The sequence below is a fragment of the Manis pentadactyla genome, chromosome 1, assembly GCF_030020395.1.
Source record: "Manis pentadactyla isolate mManPen7 chromosome 1, mManPen7.hap1, whole genome shotgun sequence".
Lineage (NCBI taxonomy): Eukaryota > Metazoa > Chordata > Mammalia > Pholidota > Manidae > Manis > Manis pentadactyla.
The window spans coordinates 233,803,626-233,821,439 of record NC_080019.1 but is presented as its reverse complement, the minus strand read 5'-3'; the positions used below and the strand labels follow the sequence as shown (position 1 = coordinate 233,821,439).

Genomic DNA, 17,814 nt, shown 5'->3' with positions numbered 1-17,814 from the left:
GGGGTCGTCCATGCCCCCAGCCCTGCCACAGGCCAGTTCTAGGCTCCAGCCTTGGTGGGCATCTCTCTCTGCAGGGAAGATGGAGAACTATGAGCTTATCCATTCTAGCCGTGTCAAGTTCACCTATCCCAGTGAGGAGGAACTTGGGGACCTGATGTTCGTTGTGGCCCAAAAGGTGGCTGACCCGGAGGAGACACCGGCTCTCAGCATCCTCCTGTATGTGCAGGCCTTCCAGGTGGGCGTGCCACCCCCAGGGCACAGCAAGGGTGTGCTGCGCCCCAAAACGCTGCTCCTCACCAGCACTGAGATCTTCCTTCTGGATGAGGACTTTGTCCACTACCCGCTGCCCGAGTTCGCCAAGGAGCCACCACAGAGGGACCGGTACCGGCTGGATGATGGCCGCCGTGTCCGGGACCTGGACCGTGTGCTCATGGGCTACCAGACCTACCCACAGGCCCTCACCCTCGTCTTTGATGACGTGCAGGGCCACGACCTCATGGGCAGCGTCACCCTCGATCACTTCGGGGAGGTGCCTGGTGGCCTGGCCAGAGCCGGTCAGGGCCATGAGGTCCAGTGGCAGGTGTTTGTCCCCAGTGCCGAGAGCCGTGAGAAGCTCATCTCGCTGTTGGCCCGTCAGTGGGAGGCCCTGTGTGGCCGCGAGCTGCCCGTTGAGCTTACTGGCTAGGCCAGCCCTTGCCACCCACCACGTCCAGCCTGGCATCATGTGCTCGGGGTGGGAAGCAGGCTTTCTGTGGTCTTTTAAAAGTGTTTTCTCCTCCCTCCTGGTACCTTCATTTGACTGGCCTCTCAGAAAATGTGATCGTCTTGTGTTCAGTTAATTCTTTCCAATACCGGGAGTCAGTGCCAGCCCCTGCAGGGCCTCCGTGTGCCGCCTGCCTCCTGCCGGGTCTGCTGCCTGCCCCTGGCACACGGTGGCCGGCACGCCAGTGTTGTGTTGTCTGTCATGGGACTTAACACGTGGCACTGTGGGTCTGGTTCACTCCGTCGTGCCCCCTTTCTGAATTGCCAAGTCCAGTCTCACTGCTGTTGCCAACACCGTGGATGTCTGCTGTGATCACGAAGCCGGTGGCAAAATGCACGTTGGAAGCTCCTGCCCCATGCAGTTTTCCAAAGTGGAGGCCTCTCCTGGTCCAGACAAGCGGGGGAGCCCCGTGAGGGCAGGAGGTCCTCAGGCCGAGGCACGGGGGCCAGAGGCCTAGAGCTAACCTGCAGCTGGTGCGATCCCTGTGGCCTGTTTTCTCTATTCCAATAAAGCAGAGTTTGACACAGTCTGGGTCTTTCATTTCAGGGGCCACAGTGTCCCCGGGCGAGGTTGCCATGAGGGGGTGGGAGGGAATCCTAGGCAGGAAGGGGAGGGGATGGGAGAGGAGGAAGGGAGGAGGGCGTGCAGGTGAGGCAGCAGCTCTCCCGGGGCTGCAGGGCGGGTGGCGTGGAGTGCCAGGCGGGGACGTGCTGGGCTGTGGCCAAGCCCTGGGCCTCAGGGAGCACCCGGCTCCCCGGCTCCCTGCGCTTCTGCCTCCTGCAGGTCCGGAATCTCACCGGGGCCCCGCCCCGCCTGGAGCGGCAGCCGTGGTGAGGGTAAGGCCTGGAGTCTGAGATCGCTCGCTAGTGGGGCCCAGGGTCTCACGGAGAGGGTCCTAAGCGAGGGGAGGCCTCTGCCGTGTGTGCTCGTGTCCTCAGAGGCGGGGCTGGGTTTCTCTGGGTTTTCCTGGGAGCCAGCCTGTGTCTCCATCCCTCCTCTGCCTGTCCCCACCCCAGAGCGGGGCCCTGGAGCCCTACTGCTTTTCTCGTCCTGGTTTGGAGCCACACCCCCAAGACCTGGGCCATCTTGGCCACGCAGGACCGAGGGAGGCGAGCGGGGCGAGCCCAGCCCCCAGGCCTGCTTCTGCCACTTGGGTTTCCATCGGTGCTGGTGGGGTTGGGGTCCCGGCCTGGGGGCCCCGTTTCTCTCAGGAAGGCTGAGGAGGGGAGCAGCCGAGGAGAGGGTCTCCCTTCTCACAACCCGCCAGCTGGACTGCAAAGGCCAGCTCGATGGGGCCCCCAGCTGCCAGGGGGAGAAGGGGCCTGCTGAGAACGAGGAGGGGGCAGGCAGCAAGCCCCCCCCAACCAGGCTTTTATCAAACGGGGGCTATAAGGAGCCACTTGCCTCCACCTCAGTTACATCATCTGTAAATGGGGTTGGTGACAACCAGAAGCAGGGCCCGGCGTGCCCAGGCCAAGCACATGGAGGCCTCGCCACCTGGGCTGCTGTTTCTGGGCCCCGTGGCCCCCTGGACAGCCTACCCTGGCCTAGGTCTGGGCGGGTGGGACCTTCCTGGGACAGAGGCTGCATGGTAGTGGGGGGCTCTGCAGGCAGCAGACCTGGCACTGGAGTTTGACACCCATGAGCCGAGTGGCCTTAGGTGAGTTAGCTAGCCCCTCTGAGCCTGTGTCCCCACCAGAAACAGAGGGGTGATTCACTTGTTCATTCCACAAATGTGTAGGGAGCATCTACTTTGTGGCCCGGCCAGGTGCTGTCCCTGCCCTCCCATAGCTGACATTCCAGGGGGTGGTCAGAAAATGAACTGGTGTCTGAGTGGCCAGTGCTCTGAGATGAAAGCTGGTGACCTTTGACCTGAGACTGACCCTGTGGTGAGACCCTAGGAGGACGTGGGGTAACAGCAGTACCAAAAACCTCACTGGGTGAGGCTGGAGCAGGCAGTGAGGGCAGAGGCCGGTCTGGCATGGAGAGGGGTTTGGGGGCAGTACGAAGCCTCAGCATGGCCGCTGAGCAGAGGGTGGTTGGGGCAGGGGCACCGGCAGCAGGGAGAGCCCTGGGGGAGAGAAGGCAGGAGCAGGGGCTCGGGGGGAGTCAGGTGAGGTAGAAGCCCACGGGCAGGACCAGTCGGGGGGGGGGGGCCAGGGAGAGGGAGGCATTCGCTGTCTGCTTCCCATGGGGCTGGCCAGGAGCTGGAGGCCTGCAAGCGTCCTCAGCAGCTGGGAAGGTCGGAGCAGACAGACCTGCGGGAGGGGCGCCCCACCCCGCGACTGCCAGGGCCTCCTAGACCTTCTAGCGCATCAGGCTGGGCTTGCGGACCCGAGGGCTGCAGAGTTGTTCGCGTTGGGATTCACCTCACAAGCCTGACAGACCCCAGGCTGGCGGCTAGTGGTGGGCTCGGGTGGGGATTCCGGGAGGAGGGTCCCAGGCCAGGAAGCCCCTAGCAGGGCCCAGGCGGCCCATGCGGGGTCAGTGGCCAGCACCTTCCTTTCCGCCTGCAGGCTGCTGATACGCAGGAGGAAATCCTGGCGGGTTCCTGTGGGGGGGAGCTGGTGGGGCCTGTGCGCAGCCTTTAAAGCAGCCGCCCACCCCATCCCGCCCACACGCCCGCCCTGTGCCTCTCTCCCGGAGCTCATTCCTCGCGCCAGCAGCCCTGCCCTGGACAGCGCGCCCGCCGGCCACCCCCAACCATGGCAGGGCCCCGGGGCCGCCTCCTGCTCTGCTTTCTGGCCTTCCGCCTAGCGGGCTCCAGCTTCGTCAGGGGGCAGGTGAGTATGAGGTAGTTGCCGGGGGGCAGGGCGGGAATGTACACACACCAGGCACAGGTCTGGGGACACACACACGGCAGCTGTTACCTGTCTGGCCTTTTCCAGGCAGGACCAGAGTGTGGGCTTTCATGCCCATCTGCTCAGGTGGCAGGGGTGTGTTGGCCTGCTGTCCTCTGTGCCCAGCATGCCATGTGGTGTGGGCAGCCGGCTCAGGGCTCCTGGCCTGAGGGTGAGGGTGTAGAGCCAGGCCCACCCACCTGCCCCTGGCCCAGACGAAGGCCCTGTCTCTCTGTCACCCTGATCTGGGAATTGGACATGGGGTCACCCCCAGCCCTCCAGGGCTAGCAGACTGAGAGACTCACTGGACTGTGTGCGCGGGCTGGGTGTGTGTGTGCCTGGGTCTGGCCCCAAGCATGCCCCGAGGCAGATGCGTGTCCTCACTCACATCCCCTTGGGTGACACCCTCAGACCTAAGGGCTGCTGCTTACCAAGTGCACAGCCCTGGGCACGCTCGGGCATTGTCCCCTGGAATCTTTACAACCTCTGGCCGCGGGTCCTGTTCTCTGCCCCAGGAAGCCAAGGCCTTACTTAGGACAGCTGACAGGTCAGTGCAGCCCTGAAGCTCTGCTCCAGACCATCGCTTGTGGTTCCCCACGGACAGGCGCCCAGTGTACAGATGCCCCGTCCATGTGTGCCAGCCACCTCCAGGCTGTCTGCAGGCCCACCTAGGCCCCACAGGACTTCTGGAGGAGCCCCCAGCCCCAAGTGTGGAGTTACGAGTTACCTGGCTGAGGCCTGCCTCTAGGGACTAAGTTCATCTGATTCTTGGAGCAGCCACTGCTGTGCCCATCACCAACGGGTAGACAGGTCCAGAGAAGAGGGACTTGCCTCCGATCCCACTGTCAGTCAGAGCCAGGCCCCTGCCACCACTAGGCCCTCTTTCTCTTGGTATAAGGGAGAGACTCACTGTGGTCCCTCAGAGAAGGGGCAGGGAGAGGGGCCTGCCAGCTGCATGGCCAGGTCAGGGTGGGACACCTGCAGATCAGAAGCCGTGAGCAGGCGATGATGGTGGAAGAGCTCAGGGTTCCAGACTGCTGAGCCCTGCAGGTGGCTTCCTGCTCCCCACCCCCCGCCTCAGTTTCCCCAAGTGTCCAAGCAAAAGAATTTCAAAGACCTCCTGTTCTAGGAACAGGGGCCAAAGAAAGGCCTCGGGTTGGGATTTTTCCTTGTCAGAGAGGTATGGCTCTGACCACCTCTAAGCCTGCCGTCTGAGGCTGGGTCTCAGCCAGCCAGGCCAGGGAAGAGGGTACCAGGGACGCTTGTGGACCGGGGTGCAGCAATGCTGGCCTTGTCTCATATACTTGTCCCCATGCTGTGCAGCATGAGACCCACTGTAAACACTAGGAAACTGAGGCTCTGAGGGGAAAGGACAACCTCTGGGTCCCACAGCCAGTGAGGGGCAGGAGCTGGACACAAACTTGGGCAGTAGAGGCCAGGAAGGCTTCCTGGAGGAGAGGGCCTTAGCACCTGTCCTTTTACCAAGTGCCTCCTTTGCACTACGTGTGGGCTGGTGCTTATGGAGCCTACAGAGGGGCACTGGTCTAGGTAGGGCAAGGGGAGCAGTTTGGGGGTCCCTGCCTCGTGAGGGGGGTGGGGTCCGGGGGCCCAGCTTGGGGGACCTCCGCTTCCTCACGGCAGGCTTCACACAGTGTGTCTCCTCATCTCCCCAGCTGCATCTCTGTGGAGGCAGACGTTGCACAATCAGTTCTGGTGTGGGGCAGGGAGTGGCACTGCCGCCCAGCTCAGGCAGGTCCCTGGGCACCCGGGACGAAGGCGGCCTGATGCAGCACTCGGCGGTGACGCAGCCTCAGCCAGCGGAGCCAGCAGGGGTCGTGGGCTGGGGCCGCTCAAGCTGCTTCCAGGCCGTGGGCAGAGGGGCCCACAGGTACCAGCGGTGTGGTTCCAGGAGACAAGTGTAGATCTCACACCATTTCACACACACTGACAAATGTAGCATGTTGTGAACAAGTGCGTCCACCAGTGGCATGGCTCCAGCTTACACCCGTGCCCGTAACTCAGCCACCAGTCCATTGGCACCCGCACTGCCCTTACCGAGGCTGACATTCAGAGAGCGGGTCCCCAGGCTAGAGGTGGCCGAGCTGGGAGCCAGGCCTGGCTGGCCAGGGGGCTCTCAGAGCCTGCTGCCCGCAAGCCTTTGCCCTGAGCCAGCAGTTGCCGGGCCTTGGAGTTGCCCAACTTCCTCGTCACTCCCTGGCTCAGCAAAGACGGGGTCTCGGGACGGAGGCGAGACCGCAGTCGGGCCTGAGGCTGGCCGCAGCAGCTTCCTTCTCGGCAGACCGCAGAGGAATGGGTGGGAAAGGCCGAATCACAGTGGCAGAGAGGCCCGGGTCCCGTGTGCACCAGAAAGCGCTGGGGTGCTGTTTTCCCTTTCCTCTCGCTTTGAGAGGCCGCGCACCTGAGATGCGTTCTAAGCAGGGTGTTCCCGGCTCACTGCCTCTGGACTGCAGCGTCCAGCATGTTTTGGATGAGAACTTCTCAGCCTCTCCAGCTGCTCCCCAAGCCCCCAAAACCTCTCCACTCACAAGTCTGCTTCCACCCCTCAGGCCGCAGTGCCGCTGCTAAGTTTATTGGGACTCTGGCCACAGAGGCAGCGGCAGCAGCGGTGCGCATGCAGGGGCCGGGGGACCTGTTCGCACCACGGTCGAGCCTGGGGCTGCCCCCGCTCCAGCCTCTCTCCAGCTGCGCTTGGCCCCCTCACATGTGGTCGTTGGCTCCTTCCCACTTCCTGGCCTTGCCTCTCCTGTCCCCCCTGCCATGGGCACTGGCCCTGGCCGACCCTTGTGCACCCTTCAGCCCCCGGCTCAGTGTTCCTCCCTGCTGGGAAGCCATCTGGCCCTCTCAGCTCCCTCACTGTCAGCATGGTCCTTCGATGATGGGCAGTGGTGCCCTGGGCCCCGGCCGGTGCACGGAGCTGTGGGCCAGGCCTGGGGCTGAGGCTCGGAATGTGACAGCGGGGTCCAAATGCAGGCAGACCCCCTCGCACGTGCCCGCTCATGTGGGCCAGCTGCTCAGGTCTGGGGCTGGCTCCTGGTCTCTGGCCTGGGGGCAGCAGGCAGGGCCCTTGGGCTTACCAAGAGCGTCAGTGAGCAGCAGGGCGGTACATGCTCAGGGCAGAGCTGCAGCAGGTGCCTGGTACGAGGCCAAAAGCGCGACCTGCCTGCCCCCTGGAATCGAGGAGGGGACCGCCGTGGCCTCCTCCTGTGCCCACTTGTCATTTAATGTCATCATCAAAGGGAAGGCAGGGCCGAGCACGGGGTCCAGTCCGGGTGCTGGCCTCTGACAGGCTGAAGTGCAGCAGTGTGGCTGGGTTCTCTGTGTCAGGAGGGATAGATCAGGCTTCTGGGCCTGGCCAGGGGTCCGTGTCTGTGGACTAGGGACGTACCGTGGCAGTGACAACCTGTGACAGGTGTTTCCCAGCCTCAGGGCCTTCCTTGTCCTCACCACCTCCCTGCTGAAGAGAGTGGGGGGACCAAGGCCTGGAGGGGGTGCTCAGCCTCACCATGGCCACAAGAGGGTGGGGTGCAGGGTGCAGGCCTCCCATACAGACCCCCCCACTGCGGCCCAGGTGTGGTCCAGACGCTGTGACGTGAAGACCAAGTCTGTCACTCGCACACCCTGCACCACGTGCCCTGCCATCAAGAAGCAAGTGTGTCCCCTGGGCTGGCTTCGGGAGTTCCCAGAGAAGATATCACAGGACTGCCGGTACGGGCCCCATCCTCACCCTCTTCCAGGAGCATTCTGTGGGTTGGCCAGGGCCAGGGAGAGCCTGGCAGGCCTGGGGAGCGAAGGCAGAGCCTCCCTTACCCCAGCAGCTGCTGGCCCCTCTGGTGGGGCAGAGAGAGGCAGCGGGAAGGAGTAAGGGGGCCGGTGGTGTTTCCTGAGCGCCTGCTCGGCTCTGGGCCAGGCAGAGGGGGGAGGTGGAGGAAGAGCCCCGGAGCCCAGTGTGCTGGTGGGGGGCTGCAGAGTGCAAGCCCCTCCATTTGCCCTGCCCACCCTCTGCCCCCAGCTATGAGGTGCAGCTGGGGGACTCTGTGGTGTCCATGAGCGGCTGCAGCCTGGAGTGCTGGAAGGACATGGTGCAAAAGGCCTGCTGCCCGGGCTACTGGGGGTCCCAGTGCTACGGTACGAGGGTCCCAGCCTGGCTCCTCACGCTCAGCCCCACGCCTGTCTGTGGCATCTGCCTGTACTCCCTTCCCTTGGCTTGTCCACGAGGTAGGTGCTACTGGGCTGCTGGGCTCAGGGATGAATCAAGTTTTTGGGGGTCCACAGAGTGCCCTGGGGGTGCTGAGACCCCATGCAACGGCCGTGGAACCTGCCTGGATGGGATCGACAGGAACGGGACCTGCGTGTGCCAGGTAAGGGCCAGGCGGGGTTGGGTGGGCAGCAGTGGAGGGCCCCACTGACCCGGGGCATCCCTCTGCAGGAACACTTCAGTGGGTCCGCCTGCCAGGAGTGCCGAGACCCCAGCCGGTTTGGGCCTGACTGCCGGTCCGGTGAGCCCCAGTAGGGTCAGAGAGCCTAGTCCCTACAGCCAGGCCCACCAGCCCCCTCCTAGGCCCAAGCTTTGTACTTCCCGGATAGGGACACCAGCTTGGCTTCATCACATCTAGCACATGCCCTTGCCCATACTGTTCCTCCTCCAGGAAGCCCTCTCTGAGTCCCCAGGCTGGGCTCCCCACACCCCTGAGGGCCTGAGTCGCAGCTCTGTACTCTTGAGGCCATGCCCGCTGGAGCAGAGCTCTGGAAACGCAGGGCGCAAGGACTAGTCCCTGTGTCTCTGGGTGAGGCCAGTGTCCCCCGTCCCTGTGTGTCTCTCCCAGCATGCAGCTGTGTGCATGGCATATGTAGCCGTGGGCCACTTGGGGACGGAAGCTGCCTGTGCTTTGCTGGGTACACTGGACCCCGCTGTGACCAAGGTGAGTCTAGACCCGTGTGCCCTTGGTGACCAGAGTGGGAGGGGCCTGCTGAGTGAGGATGGGGGGGCCTGAGCCTCAGCAGGACGTCTGCCCACAGCCTGATTTCTTTCTAAGCAGGAGAGGTACACAGCTAGTCAGGTCGGGGGTGTTACCTGAGACCACTGCCCAGAGGCCCAGAGAGGGTGGGGTCCCAGACAGGGTCACACAGCAGACCAGGCAAAGCATCCTCACCCTGGTGCTCCCACCCAACCTGGGGCTCTGAGTGGTACACTGCCCCTCTCTTCTCAGAGCTGCCCGTCTGCCAGGCCCTGCGCTGTCCCCAGGGCTCCCAGTGCTCTGCAGAGGCCCCCGCCTGCCGCTGCCTGCCTGGCCACGTCCAGCAGGGCGGTGAATGCCGAGGTAGGTCTGTGGCCTAGAGCCCGGGGCAGCAAGCCTGCGCTGGCTGTTCACAGGCACGCGGAACCACCCGTGCGGGCGGGAAGAGGGCCTGTCCCCAAGGTCTAGACCCACCTGCCCCCCCTCCTGTGGACCATCCTGGTGGGGGCTCTTGGATGCCGGGCTCACTTGGCGTCGCCCTCTCTTCCCTGGAGCCCCTGACCCCTGCCGGCCCTCGCCCTGCTCCCCACTGGCCCGGTGCCTGGTGAGCCCCAGGGGGCAGGCGCAGTGTCGCTGTCCCGAGAACTACCATGGCGACGGGACAGTGTGCCTGCCCCTGGACCCGTGCACCTCCAACCACGGTGGCTGCCCCAGCGACTCCACGCTGTGTCTGTACCAGAGGCCAGGGAAGGTGAGCTGAGGCCCTGCGCCGGGCCTGCCCTGCTGCTCCTCCCGCCCGCACTGGCTGTGGGACCCGGGCAAACCATGGGTCTCCCAAGAGCCTCAGCTGCTCCATTTGCAAATTGGGAAGGGGATGACAGCCCTCCTCTTGGAGGGCAGTTGTGGGGCCCAAGCAGAACCCTGAGTGTGGCAGACGCCCCCGGTTCTCATGGATGTGGCATCACCCTCTTGCCTGCCTGGTGGCCCAGGCCTCCTGCTCATGTAAGCCTGGCCTGGTCAACAAGAACTACAATGCCTCTGCCGGCTGCTCTGCCTACTGCTTCCCCCACTCCTGCGACCGGTCAGCCACCTGCCAGGTGACGCCTGATGGGAAGACCAGGTAGGCACAGGGCCTTTGGGATGGGCTCTAGGGGCAGAGCAGAGAGGGTGGGCTGGGCAGTGTGCACATGCACAGCACCCCCTCAGCTCAAGAGCCCTGCAGGGCTGGGGTGGGGCCGGGAGGTGAGGACTGGCCGTGCCCTCTCTCTGCCTGACCAGTTGTTCCCTGTGCTCCTAGCTGTGTGTGCAAGGAGGGTGAGGTGGGGGACGGGCGCGCCTGCTATGGACACCTGCTCCATGAGATACGGAAAGCCGACCAGATGGGCATGATGTTCCTGCGGCAGAGACTCAACCTGGCCATGCTGGGTGTGACCCCGCCCTGGCCCCCGGCATTGCTGGCAGGGAGGGGGTGTACTCTGCTGAGAAGCCTTTTTTCTCCACGCAAGAGCTAGGGAACCAGATAGTGGGTTGTGGTGTGGTGCATGTCAGATATGGGAGCCAGCCCCCAGGTCCTGATGCCCCCATCTACCCTGCGCCCAGACCCAGCACTCCTGTCCCAACTCCCCAAACCTGGAGCCTGAGGGCCCCCCCGGGTCCATTCTGATGCACCTCCCCGGGCCCCCAGAGCAGGGCTGCCGGGAGATCCTCACCACGTCAGGCCCATTCACTGTGCTGGTGCCGTCCAACTCCTACAGTTCCTCCAGGACCACTAATGTGAGCTCCCACCCCCCACGAGCTGGCCGCCAGCTTGGGCCTCTTCCTGGACCCACCCCAGGCTTCAGGGCTCAGAGAGTCCCAGGCCACACTCTGGGGAACTGGGGCCTGGGAGGCGGCTTGTCCCTCCCTCGGCTCGGGCAGAGGGGCGTGGACAGGACCACCCGTCCTGGGCCCACGTGGCATTGTCCCCTTGTGCTGCAGGCGACCCTTGCCCGGCAGCTCTGCAGACAGCACATTGTCGCAGGACAGCACGTGCTGGAGGAATCCAGGTCCCAGCAGTCAGTCAGGTGGTGGACGCTGGCCGGCCAGGAGGTCACCATTGCTTTCCACCGCTACATGGTAAGGGGGGGACCTCAGCCTGGAGACCAGAGCAGTCACAGGCAGGGGACAGTACCAGGAGAGGCGTGGAGCGGGGACGGAGCCTTGGGATGGGGCTGGCATGCGAAGTCCAAGGCAGAGGCCTCATGTCTCTGCAGAAATACACTTTCAAGGACAAAGACCCAGCTCAGGAGACAGTCGCCGTCTACAAGGCTAACTACCCGGCAGCCAACGGCGTCTTCCACGTGGTCACCACCCTGCGGTGGCAGCCCCCATCGGAGCTCCCTGAGGACTCCACAGTAAGCCAGTGCCCTCCCTGCCCCGAGCCCTGGGCCGCTGGGTGACCTCTGAGCCCCACTGAGCAGAGATGGGGCGGGGCAGTTCTGGGGAGGGGGGCGGCATCAGCCTCACCCTCTCCTGGGGGCCCTGATGCCCATCCCTGCCTACAGAGAACCATCGGCCAGATCCTCGCCTCCACTGAGGCCTTCAGCCGCTTTGAAACCATCCTGGAGGTGAGTTGGGGGAAGGTCCCAGCCCATCTAATCTTTTGGGGGCTCTGCCACAGGGCCAGGACCCCTTGTTCCCTAGCATCTGCCCCCCAGTGGTCTGGGGCCCCGGTGTAGCTCAAGCCCCACCCTAGAACCTGCCCTGAGGTTCTCCAGTGGTGTGACCTTTCACCCATGTTTCCTACCTATTCTGGGTGGGAGTTCCCTGCAGGCTGAGGCCGCAGGGCTCAGAGGCGGGGGCTGGCCACGAACCTCCAGGGGCGTCTCTCCCACTGCCACAGAACTGCGGGTTACCCTCCATCCTGGACGGGCCTGGGCCCTTCACGGTCTTCGTCCCAAGCAATGAGGCTGTGGACCGGCTGCGGGATGGCCGTCTGATCTACCTCTTCACAGCAGTAAGCTGGGCAGGAGGGCTTGTGGGAGGGCGAGGCCCCTGCCCTCCTGCTCTGCGTCTTTGGCAGCCAAGCCCTCTCTCCCTGCCAGGGTCTCTCCAAACTGCAGGAGCTGGTGAGGCACCACATCTATAGCCACAGCCAGGTGAGAGGCCTCCCTTGGGGGTATCTTGGGTCCCGGTGTGCCCAGGGCCTTCCCTCCTTGCCATCGGGACCGTCACAGCATGGAGGAGAGCCCCAGGCCAAGGTGGGAGCTGTGAGCCACTTGGGCAGCACTGGGTGTGGCCCCAAGTCCCAGCTGGCTAGCATCAGCCTGAGGCCACCCTGTCCTCCACCCCAGCTGACCGTTGAGAAGCTCATCTCCAAGGGTCGGGTCGTCTCCATGGCGAACCAGGTCATAGCTGTGAATGTCACCGAGGAGGTGAGCTCCACGGGCGTCTGGAAGGCCTGGACCAGTGAGAGGCTGGTGACAACCGGCCGGTAGTTCGTCTCTTTCAGATCTGCCTTTGTGCCGAGCCCTGTGGCAGGCAGGCACCGGTGGGGGTTATGCGGGAGGCAGGCACAGATCCTGTCCTTATCTTGGGGCCCAGCAGACCAGGAGGGCTCCCAGGAGGAGGGTGAGCGTGCGGATGGGGGCACAGGGTCCGGGGCAGGAGGCTGCCAAGGAGAGGATGATGAGGCGGCTGGGCAGGCGGGCGCACCAGCGGGGACGGCTGAGGTTGGCTGGGCTGGGCTCTGCCACAGGGCCGTATCCTGCTGGGACCTGAGGGTGTCCCGCTGTGGAGGGTGGACCTGCTGGCCTCCAACGGCGTGATCCACATGCTGGATGGTGTCCTGCTGCCCCCGACCATCCTGCCCATCCTGCCCAAGCTCTGCGGCGAGGAGCAGCACCAGGTCGTGGCGGTGAGTGCGCAGCGCTGCTGCCGTGCAGGGGGCGAGGGATGAGCTGCTGGGGCTCGGCTCGGCCAGGCTCCCCTGTGTCAGCCCTCAGCGCTCTACCGGCTGCCCCTTGGACATGGCGCATCCTCAGGCCCTGTCCCAGGCCCCTGCCAAGGCCTCTGCTGCCCTGCGCTCGCACCCAGGCTTTGCCCTGCTCTCCCCCCTGCCAGGCGCCATCCCCGGGCCCTCCTATGGCTGACTCCGTTCTGTACCCCAGGTCTTGGCTCAGTGCCCCTCTGTTAGGGTTTGCTGAATAAGTAAACCTTGACTCACCACCCCGCCCTGCCTCCCGCCCTGCCCAGGGCTCCTGCGTGGACTGCCAAGCCCTGAGCACCAGCACATGTCCCCCTGGCAGCGTGAAGCTGGTGAGCCCCCCTGGCCCAGTGCCGACTCCTGTCTGCTGTGGGTCAGGGTGGGGAGGTGGGGCTGGGAGGCCAGACTGGACCTGGAGGCTCAGCAGCCCACCGAGGCGGGGAGGGCAGGGTTCCTGGCCAAGGCTGGTCCAGGCCCCACACCTGCCGACCAGCCTTGCGTGGCCCACCTCAGGACATCTTCCCTGAGGAGTGTGTCTACGTCCACGACCCTGCTGGGCTCAATGTCCTGAAGAAGGGCTGCGCCCACCACTGCAACCAAACCATCCTGGTGAGCCTGGGCTCGGGCACCCGCCCCTTCCTCAGAGCTGAGCTGCGTCTCAGAGGGGCCTCACCCGCCGCCTTGCTCCAGATGGGGGACTAGGGGGCAGAAGCAGCCTGGGAAGAGGGGGGCAGCCTCGCCCCAGACAGGCTCTCGGACGTGCTCTGTCTCCTACAGAAGCCAGGCTGCTGCCGGGGGTTTTTTGGGCCTGACTGTGCGCAGTGTCCTGGGGGCTTCTCCAACCCCTGCTACGGCAAAGGCAACGTGAGTCCCCCCCTCCGCCCAGGGTGAGCTGTGGGGGCAGCAGCTCCTTCCTGCCGGCCAGTGACGGGCCATCTGAGCCAAGCCTGCCCGTCTCTGTCTTGCATCAAGGCGCTGGAAGCTGGACCATGTTTTTCCTATTTTAATCAGAAAGAATTAGTTAGGACAGGCTGTGTACCTACTTGTCAGTAGTTTCTGCTCTGGCCTCTTTGTAACGCCAGGGCCACTTGAGCACCTGCCCAGCTCAGGGCACAGGATGCATATGTGCCCATGTGTGCCCATGTGGGACAGCAGGCACCATGAGGCCTCCAGGGCTGGCTTTCAGGAGCTGGCTCCTCTGCAGCACCAGTGACCTGGAAGGCCTCAAGCAATGGGGCAGAGCCAGCCTGTGGGAGGGGGGGACGGGGCTGTGGTCCGCAGGGCTGAGCCTGCCTCCGTGCCCTCCAGTGCAGCGATGGGGTCCAGGGCAATGGGGCCTGCCTGTGCTTCCCGGACTTCAAGGGCATTGCCTGCCACATCTGCTCCAACCCCAAGAAGCATGGAGACAAGTGCCAGGAAGGTGGGTGGTCCTGGCCCAGGGTCTGCTTGGAAGGGGGCTGGGGACGCCCACGAAGGGGACCAGCCCTAGGGGGAAGGGAGTGGAGGAGGATTTGGAAATAGATGCCTTCTTCACCCGTGCCAGGAAGAGAAGCATGGTTCAGTCTGAAATGTGCAGGATTTAGGTCAGATGCACAGATCTTCCTGGTGGTGGTGTTGGGGGCAGGGCAACTGGAATGGTGTGGCTAAAAGTGACAACGCCCCCTCACATGTCCTTTAACCGCACATGGGTCTGCGATGACCTCAGATCTTGTGACTGAAGTCAAGTCGGTGCTGGCTGCTCCGTCCCCAGTAATCCCTTTCAGCTGCACCCTGGCTCCCAGCCGACCCTGCCCTATCTGCCCCCTGCAGACTGTGGCTGTGTCCACGGCATTTGTGACAACCGCCCGGGCAGTGGCGGCGTGTGCCAGCAGGGCACATGTGCCCCAGGCTTCAGCGGCCCCTTCTGCAATGAGTCCGTGGAGACCTGTGGGCCCACAAAGCTGGCCCAGCGCTGCCACCCGCACGCCCGCTGTGTCAGCCAGGGGGGTGCCAGCAGGTGAGGACTCGGGCTTCCTCCCCACCCCATCTGTGACAGCGGTGGTGCGGAGGCTCACCGAAGGCTCTGCTCACCTCCCTAGGTGTCTCTGTCTCGATGGCTTTGAGGGTGATGGCTTCTCCTGCACACCCAGCAACCCCTGCTCCCGCCCAGACCGTGGTGGCTGCGCAGAGAACGTCAGTCAAGTTGTCCCTCCCTGGAAGTCCTGACCCACGGGTGCGAGATGGGACTCCCCTCTGCCTATCACTGAGTGTCATTTATCTGTGGCTCTTACAGGCCGAGTGTGTCCCCGGAGCCCTGGGCACCCCCCACTGTATGTGCCACAAAGGCTGGAGTGGGGACGGCCGTGTCTGCGTGGCCATCGATGAGTGTGAGCTGGGTGCAAGAGGCGGCTGCCACGCTGATGCCCTCTGCAGCTACGTGGGCCCTGGGCAGGTGAGGCATGGCAGGCCTAGAGGCAGCAGAGAAGGGTGGGGGCCCTGAGCTGGGGACCCTTCCCCTAGCCCCTCTGACCCCGGGAATGTCCATGCCAGGAATCAAGCTTGGGGTCTCAGACCTCAGGCAAACAGCACTCCAGTTCCGAAACGTTAGAGCGTATAATCTGGGAGGAGGGGGCGTGCGGCAGCCCCGTGAGCCAGGGTGGTTTTATGGGAGGTACAACCAGGGCCAGACGAAGGCAGACCTTCCCAAAGCAGAAGGCCATGGCCCCTGTCTCTGTCATCTGACAAGAGATGAGGACTCCTGTGATCAGAGGGAGTTCTCCGTGCTGACTGGCCACTGGGTCCTCCGTCTTCTGCCTAGTTCATCCATCCCCTCATCGGGCCCACATGTTACCAGGCACCTGCTACGTGCTAGGCCCTGTCCCACACTTAGGAATTGGACGCTGAGCAAAGCAGGAGGAGACTCCTGCCCAAGGGGAGGGCTGACATCCCACAGTGTTCAGACCGCTGGAAACCTAGCCCTGGGATTTTGCAGGCTCAGGCTCCACTCACGGGGTCTCTGAACCTGTAGCCTTTTGTGTGAAGTTTCCTGGCCTGACGAGCCCAAGGACTGGCTGGCATTTAAGAGTATCTAATATGCTGATCGGAAGGCCGGGCCTGGTGGTCGGGGCCAGCCTCTGCGTGGCCTGGGCTTGTGCGGGGGCCTGCCCTCCCGGCCATGGTGGCCCGGGCCACTAGAACTGAGGCAGGGACTAAGCAGGTTGAGATGCCCCCTGCAAACTGAGATCTGGGGAGGTCTCACCAGTCACTTGCCTGCAGTGTGGACCAGCCCAAGGACGCGGGCATCAGGAGTAGCCGAGCAGGGGGCAGGGCTGGCTGGGGTCTGAGCCCCGTCCCTGGCTGGCCTTGGCAGGTCCTACCCGCTCCCCACACCACGGGCCCAGGCCTGAGGGCAGGGCACCCAGTCTCCCTGCCCCGCCAAGAGCCCGCACTTCCCTGGACTCATCCTGAGAGTTGGTCTCCCCTCGGGCCTTCAGTCCCCCCACCTGGAACGTGGGTCTCCAAGGCAGCTGGGAGAGGCTCCTCCGGGCTCTGAAGAGGGCACCTCAGGGCACAGTGCCCATCAGAGCTGAGGTGGGGCAGGAAAGGGCTGGGAGCTGCTGGTGAGATGAGGCCTCTGCTCCCAACACCTCCAGAGCCGGTGCACCTGCAAGCTGGGGTTCGCAGGAGACGGCTACGTCTGCAGCCCCATTGACCCCTGCCGGGCAGGAAACGGCGGCTGCCATGACCTGGTAAGGGTGCCGGGAGCTGCCTGGGAGAGGCTCTCTGCGTGGGCCTTGGCCACAGCCTGTGCTCTCTCTGGGTGTCCGTCTCTGGTCAGGATGGGAATCTTTCTAAACCCCACGTGCAAACCCAGCCAGCCACATGCCCACAGGATAGAGCTTCTCCCCCTCTTACTAAGACCCTGCCCCTGCCTGGTCTCCTGTCTCCACCCTTGCCCACCCCCCACGCCCCATTCCATGCTCTTCTGGCCTTTCTGAGCTCCTTGTCCCTTGACCTCAGTGCTCTGCCACTGCACCTCTGCCCCTGGATTCTAGAAGGCCTCCTGGGTGCACCCCCAGCCCTGGGCTTCCCCCCACATATCATGGGTGGGGGAACTTCTGCCAAATGCCCAGTGATCTGGTACACACTGTGCCAGAGGAGCAACATGAGTGCAGACTAGATGGATGGAGAGACAGGCGGGGCTGGGTGGCTGGACAGGCAGATGGCAGAGTAGGTGGCCAGGGTGAACAGGTGCAGTCCAGCTCGCCGGGTGGGCACCAAATAATGAAGGACCATGTCTCTGCTCCACCCCATCCCAGGCTACCTGCCAGGCGGTGGGGGGAGGTCAGCGGGTCTGCACATGCCCTCCTGGCTATGGGGGTGATGGCTTCAGCTGCTACGGAGACGTTTTCCAGGTGGGCAGCTGGTCCCGTGTTGGGGAAGGGGCCGCTTGTGCGCCTCAGGTGGGAAGGAGCCACGCTCAGCATCCTGGGGGAGGGGCCTGGGTCTGTCCTCTCACCGGTGACGGGTTCTTGCCTCTCCTTAGGAGCTGGAGGCACATGCCCACTTCTCCGTCTTCTACCAGTGGATCAAGGTAGGACAAGGCAGAATGCAGGCTGGGGCTCAAACCCAGGAGGCCCCCTGGATGCAGGGGTGCTGTGTACCATGTCTGAGAGCTGGAGGGAGGCAAGCCTGGAGCTGGGAGCAGGCGGTCGGACGGTGGCTGCTGTCACCACCCTCCTGTCCCCCTGCGCACTACCTCCAGGGTGCTGGTGTCACTCTTCCTGCTGGCAGCCGAGTCACAGCCCTGGTGCCCTCTGAGTCCGCCATCCGCAGGCTGAGCCCTGACGACCAGGCCTTCTGGCTGCGGCCGAAGATGCTGCCACAGCTGGTCAGGTGGGCAGCCAGAGCAGGGCCCCAGGAGATGGCTTCTGTGTGAGGCCTGGCCCCCTCCCAGAGGTTCTCAGCCTGGCGTGCGTCCATCCCTTGGGGGTGTCGTGCAGCCCAGTCCCGGGGCTCTCTGAAGGCCACAGTAACTTGGTTCCATGTCCCGTCAGAGCCCACTTTCTCCAGGGCTCCCTCTCCGAGGAGGAGCTGGCCCGGCTGGGTGGGCAGGAAGTGGCCACCCTGAGCCCCACCGTATGTTGGGAGATTCATAACATCAGTGGGGTATGTAGGGAACTCTGGGCAGAAGAGGGGACCGTGTAGGCTTTGGGAGGGAACTTGAGTGGCTACAGGCTTCCCGGAGCGGGACCTCTCAGGGGTGAGATTGTAGTCCCCTTGCCTGGCCCA

General features: G+C 64.1%; 2 protein-coding genes across 7 annotated transcripts in view; both read left to right on the top strand.

Annotated features, from left to right (window-relative positions):
• The window catches only part of NISCH (nischarin), a 35,817-nt gene extending 34,527 nt beyond the window's left edge, over positions 1-1,290 (top strand). For 2 of the 3 annotated variants that reach the window (XM_036877514.2, XM_057486784.1), the window contains exon 21: positions 75-1,290. In XM_036877514.2, coding sequence (XP_036733409.2) covers positions 75-685 — 611 coding nt within the window. In that variant the 3' untranslated portion in view covers positions 686-1,290. The remainder of the gene's footprint in view (positions 1-74) is intronic. The other variant, XM_057486794.1, reaches the window with a different exon arrangement.
• A 2,086-nt stretch (positions 1,291-3,376) lies between these two features.
• Positions 3,377-17,814, top strand: part of STAB1 (stabilin 1) — a 24,619-nt gene continuing 10,181 nt past the window's right edge. For 3 of the 4 annotated variants that reach the window (XM_057486741.1, XM_057486735.1, XM_036877728.2), the window contains exons 1-30: positions 3,377-3,546; positions 7,193-7,329; positions 7,634-7,749; positions 7,897-7,982; positions 8,051-8,120; positions 8,448-8,543; positions 8,832-8,942; positions 9,134-9,330; positions 9,569-9,699; positions 9,877-10,004; positions 10,264-10,352; positions 10,557-10,694; positions 10,832-10,972; positions 11,123-11,185; positions 11,461-11,574; positions 11,663-11,716; positions 11,912-11,992; positions 12,316-12,474; positions 12,813-12,875; positions 13,057-13,152; positions 13,321-13,407; positions 13,852-13,963; positions 14,353-14,539; positions 14,622-14,715; positions 14,816-14,974; positions 16,176-16,271; positions 16,842-16,937; positions 17,069-17,116; positions 17,288-17,418; positions 17,580-17,691. In XM_057486741.1, the coding sequence (XP_057342724.1) occupies positions 3,469-3,546; positions 7,193-7,329; positions 7,634-7,749; positions 7,897-7,982; positions 8,051-8,120; positions 8,448-8,543; positions 8,832-8,942; positions 9,134-9,330; positions 9,569-9,699; positions 9,877-10,004; positions 10,264-10,352; positions 10,557-10,694; positions 10,832-10,972; positions 11,123-11,185; positions 11,461-11,574; positions 11,663-11,716; positions 11,912-11,992; positions 12,316-12,474; positions 12,813-12,875; positions 13,057-13,152; positions 13,321-13,407; positions 13,852-13,963; positions 14,353-14,539; positions 14,622-14,715; positions 14,816-14,974; positions 16,176-16,271; positions 16,842-16,937; positions 17,069-17,116; positions 17,288-17,418; positions 17,580-17,691 (3,270 nt within the window). In that variant the 5' untranslated portion in view covers positions 3,377-3,468. Of the gene's footprint in view, positions 3,547-7,192; positions 7,330-7,633; positions 7,750-7,896; positions 7,983-8,050; positions 8,121-8,447; positions 8,544-8,831; positions 8,943-9,133; positions 9,331-9,568; positions 9,700-9,876; positions 10,005-10,263; positions 10,353-10,556; positions 10,695-10,812; positions 10,973-11,122; positions 11,186-11,460; positions 11,575-11,662; positions 11,717-11,911; positions 11,993-12,315; positions 12,475-12,812; positions 12,876-13,056; positions 13,153-13,320; positions 13,408-13,851; positions 13,964-14,352; positions 14,540-14,621; positions 14,716-14,815; positions 14,975-16,175; positions 16,272-16,841; positions 16,938-17,068; positions 17,117-17,287; positions 17,419-17,579; positions 17,692-17,814 lie in introns of those variants that run through there. The other variant, XM_057486748.1, reaches the window with a different exon arrangement.